This window comes from Mandrillus leucophaeus, unplaced genomic scaffold (assembly GCF_000951045.1).
Source record: "Mandrillus leucophaeus isolate KB7577 unplaced genomic scaffold, Mleu.le_1.0 Scaffold72, whole genome shotgun sequence".
NCBI lineage: Eukaryota > Metazoa > Chordata > Mammalia > Primates > Cercopithecidae > Mandrillus > Mandrillus leucophaeus.
This window is the reverse complement of record NW_012107808.1, coordinates 3,057,879-3,063,550: the sequence shown is the minus strand read 5'-3', so window position 1 is coordinate 3,063,550 and position 5,672 is coordinate 3,057,879. Positions and strand designations below refer to the sequence as shown.

Sequence of the window (5,672 nt, the reverse complement as noted above, 5' to 3'; positions counted from 1 at the left end):
TTTTTTTTTTGAGACGGAGGCTCACTCTGTTGCCCAGGCTGGAGTGTAGTGGCACGAGCTCAGCTCACTGCAACCTCCGGCCTCCCGGGTTTAAGCAACTCTCCTACCTCAGCCTCTCAAGTAACTGGGATTATAGACGTGCACCAACACAGCCAGCTAATTTTTATATTTTTGGTAGAGGTGGGGTTTCACCATGTTGGTCAGGCTGGTCTCGAACTCCTGACCTCAGGTGATCCGCCTGCCTCAGCCTCCTAAAGTGCTGGGATTACAGGTGTGAGCCACCATGCCCAGCATGGTACTCATTTTCCTCTATACCTTTTTGTATGGCTGAGATGTTTTGTAATTTGAAGAGGTTTTTAGAATGCTCGTCAGGCAGCCAGCCTATTCATCTGACTCCTCACATACAGAGCTCCTGGTGTGAGGCCTTTGCCCTGGGGCCCCTGCTGGGGGAAGGGGCTCTCCCAGGGCCAGGAGATGGCAATCATCGGGATCTAAATTGAAAGGTGCAAGGAACAGGACAATCACAGCCTGAGGTTACAGGGGAGGCAGGGAAGAGGAGTAAGGCTCCGGAGCAGAGGAGCTGGCCCTGGAAGCTGGTGTGCTGGCAGGAGCATTCACTGCTCTTAAATACCAAGCACCGGGGATCCATGCCAGGACCGGCTGCCTTGGTAGGTGGCCTGGCCTCCCAGACCAGAGCCTCAGGCCCTTCATTGTCACCAGCCACCTGAAAGCCTGCACAGATGACTCTAGAAATACCTGGACCCTGGGGGCAGCCCCTATGGGCAGGGGCTGTGAGAAACAGAAAGGGTGACCCTGCTAGCATGCTGTAAGATAGTGTCTGGCCCTGAGGGCTCCCACTTCCGGTCTTCTGGCCAATAGGACTCAGAGATGCTTAGACTGCTGGTCCCAAGAATTCCTGAGTTGCTGGAGACAGTGGCCCCAGTGGTCCTGGGTTGAGACGTGCTTGGGAGGCAGTGTTCCGTTAGGACTTTGTGACATTGCAAGTGAAATGGACCTTGTGAGATAGTTTCCACCACTCCGCTTCACTATCAGGCGGCACATCAGAGCCAGGGACACCCCGTGCCAGCTGAGGTGACGGCGGCCCAGGGGGGTTTGGTCTCTCAGGCATTTGATAAGCGGGCGCTGAAGCCCAGGCCCCTGCACTGCCTGCACCCCGAGCCCCGCTGAGGCCTTAGCCTGGAGGAGTGTGGAAGGGGCATGAGGGAAGGGCAGGCAGCCAGGGGTTAGGAAATCTCAGGGAGTGTCCTTGGTTCCCCAGCCCTCGACTGCTGCCAGGGACCCCAAGTGCAGGCCACTAGGCCCCGGGGACCTCTGAGCCCCAGTCCCACACAGGGCCTGGCAGTGAGTCCAGCCAACAGATGCTTCTCTCCAACAGACTCATTACTGAGGACAAGGAGGGGGGCCTTTTCACTGTGACTCTGTTTCGAAAAGTGATCGAAGACTTCAAAACCAAGGCCAAAGAAAACAAGTAAGTGTCCTCCGGGTTTCGTTCATCTCCTGCTGCGGGGCGTCTCTGCCCCTCTGGAAAGCTGCTGAGTGAAAGCCCATGGTTTGCTTGTTTTAAGGTTCACTGTTCGTGAATTTTACTATGATGAGAAAGAAATTAAAAGGGAAAGGGAGGAGATGGCCAGATTACTGTCCGATAAGAAGCAACAGTATGTGAGTATGTGATTGAGCAGCTCCTCCTGCCCCTACCCAGTGGCCTGGGGATAGAAGAGTCCTCCCAAGTCTCCAGCTCTCCCTCTCATTGTCCCCACCAGACACCACGGGGACCGTCTGTTCTCAGGGGACGTCTGAGCAGGGTCTGGGAGGGGGGACGGTGAGCACAAAGGAGCCCAGGCAGGGGAGCTGGGGGCGGGAGCCGGGGGTCCCCCCAGCCAGCGCTTTCCACACACGCTCTCACGGTCCCCAGCACCGCCCTGCCAGGAAGGGGTTGCTAACTCCACAGTACGGATGAGAAACTGAGGCTCTGAGAGGCAAGCTGGCCGGATGACCCGCCAGGCCTTCCTGGAACTGAGCGAGGCACGTGGGCTCCAGGCGGGAGCATCTGTGTGCAGGGTGGGCAGTGCTGGGCCTTGGAGATCGCAGCCGTGAGGTTTCCAGGGCACCACTAGCCCCTGTATTGACCTCCCCTGTGTCCTTAGCACGGAGGGGTGCTTATCTGGAGACCTCCGACCACAGCCACTCAGAAACCCTTCATGTAGGAGGACAGCTTAGCTCCCCAGGGAGCACAACTAGATGCTCGCATTTGAAATATGAGCAGGAGAGCTGTGGGAAGGTCACCCCGCCGCTCCGTGAAGTGGGCATCTTCCATACTCAGTCCTCCCGCCGCGGTACTGGGCTAGGCCAGGCCACTTGGAAGGAGCCTGTCTGGGTGGAGTGTTTTTGGGCCCCTTCTTCCCCATGCCCACCAGCGAGGGTTCTGTGGAGCACCTTCCAGTCCAGCCTCTAGTGACGGGGCGGGAGGAATGAGTAGAATGTTCTTGAGGCCTTTGGGGGGCAGTCGCTGTGTGAACACGGCGCTGTGAGGACCTCCGTGGGGAGGAGTGCCATGGCCACAGGCAGGCAGGGAGTGCTCCCGGTGTCCGTCCCTTCAAGTATGTACTCCGGGCTCCTGGGGGCTTGACCTCTCTGTCAGCGACCTAGCGACCTTTTCGCAGGGACTGGAAATGAGCAGCACCCCCTCACGAGCAAACCGAGTCACGGAGCCCCCATAGTGGGGTTCTCAGAGCCCTTCTGGTCTGGTCTGTTTCCCTTTAGGAAGGAAACAAGAGCTGATAATATAAACGTTTATATAGGGATTTTTCACCCTCCTTCCCCAAAACAGAAGCACAGGGCGCTCACACGTGTGTGTGTGCGTGTGTGTGTGTGTGTGTGGACATGTGTGTGCACAGCAAGTGAGACACGCCTCAGAGCCAGAGGCTGCTGGGCTCCAGCTGAGCCTGTGGGGTGGGTGTCCCCCCCTGAGGACAAGGACCCGAGCTGGAGCTGGGGACCCCTGGCCCTTTGGGTGCTCCAGTCCTCAGAGCAGGGCCCACAGACCCAGATACCAGGCAGGAGAGATTTCCCCCAGTGAAAGCTGAGCTCCAAAGCATTTCCTTCCTTAGCCTCAGCTCACCTGAAACCCTCGTTACCTGGGCATGCCCCGGCTGTTCTCTTTAGCCAGGCTTTTTCCCAGCTCGATTCAGTCTTGGTCCCACCCCCCTGCACAGTATCTCTGGATGGGGCTAGACCATGGCAGCCTCCACGTTGGGAGGCCCTGCTGGGGACAGGTGGCGAAGCAGGGCCTTTGGCACCCACCTGGGCACTGACCTGGGCCTGCCAGATCCGCAGGGAACAGGGTGACACACAGGAGCCTGCCACCTGCCACATGTGGCTCAGGTTCCCAGCTGGCGTAGTTTACGCAGCATAGCCTTTGCCCACACTGCCCTGGGGGCCCTGCCAGGGTCTCTGTGGGCGGGAGGTGGAGGCACTCTCAGCTTGGGTCAGCCCCGCTGGCCTCCTGAGAATCTGGTCCCTCTGGCCTATCTAGAAGTGCATGACCAAAAGTCTTGCATCCTTTTTGTCACTCGTCAACCAGAGGGACAGGCCAGGCCCTGGGTTTGAGTGTACTTTGAGAGCAAAGTGGGATTTCCCTGTTTCCCACCTGTTTGCAGAGACAGAATGGGAAAGGGTGAGTGTCCTAAATGCATGCCCAACTCATCTCCTGCACTGTGCACGCCGAGGTGCCCCCCGAATGCCAGGAAGGCATCTGTGGCTGGGCACGGTGGAGCCACCTTGACAGAGCGCAGACAGCCGTTTCCACTAATGCCTCCCGGTGCTGTCCTGGTCGGCCTGCGATGGGGGTCCTGGCCAAGCCCAAGCAAGGGGAGGAGGCTCAGGACTGACCCCTCTGCCAGAGATTGGCTCTGTGCTTGGAATATGGAACCCAAAGGCCTTAACGCTGCCCCTCCCTCTGCCTTCACCACTCTGGGAGCCTGGCGAGCGCCTACCACATCTCTAGTCTAGCCAGCACGCGAGTCTCGAGGGTGGGCCTGAATTCCTGAGCTTGTTCTCGCGTGCCTTTCAGGCGATGAGAATGATTTATTTGTTTGTGATGCATGTTTGCTGAAAGATTAATAAATCATTTCTGTGCCTTTAGCAAACTTCCTGTGTTGCTCTTAAAAAGGGATCATCCACCTTCCCGGACCACAAGGTTAAGGTAACCCCGCTAGGTAACCCTGATAGGCCCGCTGCGGGGCAGACCGACAGAGAGAGAGAGAGTGAGGGCGAGGGTGAGGTAAGCAACGCCCCGGGAACCCCGGGGTCCCTGGCTCGCATCTCCTCGCCAGCTCAGGCGCCTTCTGGGAAAATGAATCCTTGCATTTTTCTGTTCTCTAACATGGCTTTTGAGGTCTTAAATTTGAGGAGCCAGAATCATGCCTTCCTCCTAATCTGCAGGGCCTCTTTGGAGCTGCCTCCGCCAGGAGTGAAGGGTGCTTGTCGGCCAGGGCGCCTCTCCCCGGGCCCCTGGCTGGAGGTGGCTGGAGCTGGGACAAGCAGGGCCCTGGCTGGGGTGGTGGTCAGCAGCTCAGCTCTCCTCCCTTGGCTGCCCTTGCTGAACCCACCCCTGACCTTTGTGGGCAGTTGCAGTGTCGGGCCGGAGCTTGGAGCTCTTGCTTCAAGACTCTGAGCTCCCAGGAGGACCTGCCACACCAGTATCAGTGGCTGCTGCTGTGGCCACGTGAGGTGGGGCTGTGAGGGGAGGCGCTGCTGTGGTTGATGCCAGGACCCTGGGGGCAGAGCCTCTGAGAAGGTGGACTCCCTGGCTGTGCAGTGTCAGGCAGAAGCCCCTGGCTGCCTGCTGAAAGCCCCGAGGTCAGGGGCTGCCCAGCTCCCCGTGCTGCGGTCTGCGGTGGCCCCGTGCATGCACCGGGTGGCTGGCCTGCTGAGCTTCCCCGGCACCAGGCGCCCTGGACCTCGAGGTCCTGAGCCTGACCCAGGGCTGGTCCAACCAACTCTCTGCTTCTGGCTCCTGGGCACTTCTTCTCAGCTCAGGGCGTGCTCTGTCAAAACCCAAGTCCTTTCTTGGCTCTGTGTTGGGCGGGGTGGCCAGGAGGGGTCACCGGGCTCTTCTGTCCTTTCAGGGCCCCCTGCTGCGCTGGCTCAAGGTGAACTTCAGCGAAGCTTTCATTGCCTGGATCCACGTGAAGGCCCTCAGAGTGTTTGTGGAGTCCGTGCTGAGGTGCGTGGCAGTGATGCCCTGGCTGGGGCTGAACTGAGGATGGACAGGGTCTGCGGGAGCTATGGGGGCGCCCCAGCTCCTGCCTTCTCTCCACCCTCCACCCATCTCCTTTCTGTGACTGTGGCAGTTGGCAACATGCTCAGTTCCGAGTCAAATACACCCTCCCTCAGCCCTGCGTCCCCTGCTGTCTGCTCCCGCCGCTCCTGCCACGCTTGGGGCAAGTGTCATCTGGGTTCTCCCCAGCGCCCTACCCGCATGCCCCTTGTGGACCCTCTGGCTGGCTCCTGTCCCCACCCTCATGAAGCCTGCAGGGCCCCAGGGGCTCCCGGAAAGCGTTCTTGGGCGGCCTCCATCCTCGGCCTGGAAGCCCCACCCCTCAGGGCAGTCCAGAGAGAAAACCAAAACCACACCACCAGCAACAGAGCTT

The 5,672-nt window shown here is 59.3% G+C and overlaps 1 protein-coding gene across 2 annotated transcripts in view; it reads left to right on the top strand.

Moving 5' to 3' along the window:
• Positions 1–5,672, top strand: part of ATP6V1C2 (ATPase, H+ transporting, lysosomal 42kDa, V1 subunit C2) — a 74,799-nt gene that overhangs the window by 54,257 nt on the left and 14,870 nt on the right. Inside the window, exons 8-11 of one of the 2 annotated variants that reach the window (XM_011965284.1) lie at positions 1,397–1,489; positions 1,587–1,680; positions 4,163–4,300; positions 5,148–5,245. In XM_011965284.1, the coding sequence (XP_011820674.1) occupies positions 1,397–1,489; positions 1,587–1,680; positions 4,163–4,300; positions 5,148–5,245 (423 nt within the window). The remainder of the gene's footprint in view (positions 1–1,396; positions 1,490–1,586; positions 1,681–4,162; positions 4,301–5,147; positions 5,246–5,672) is intronic. The other variant, XM_011965285.1, reaches the window with a different exon arrangement.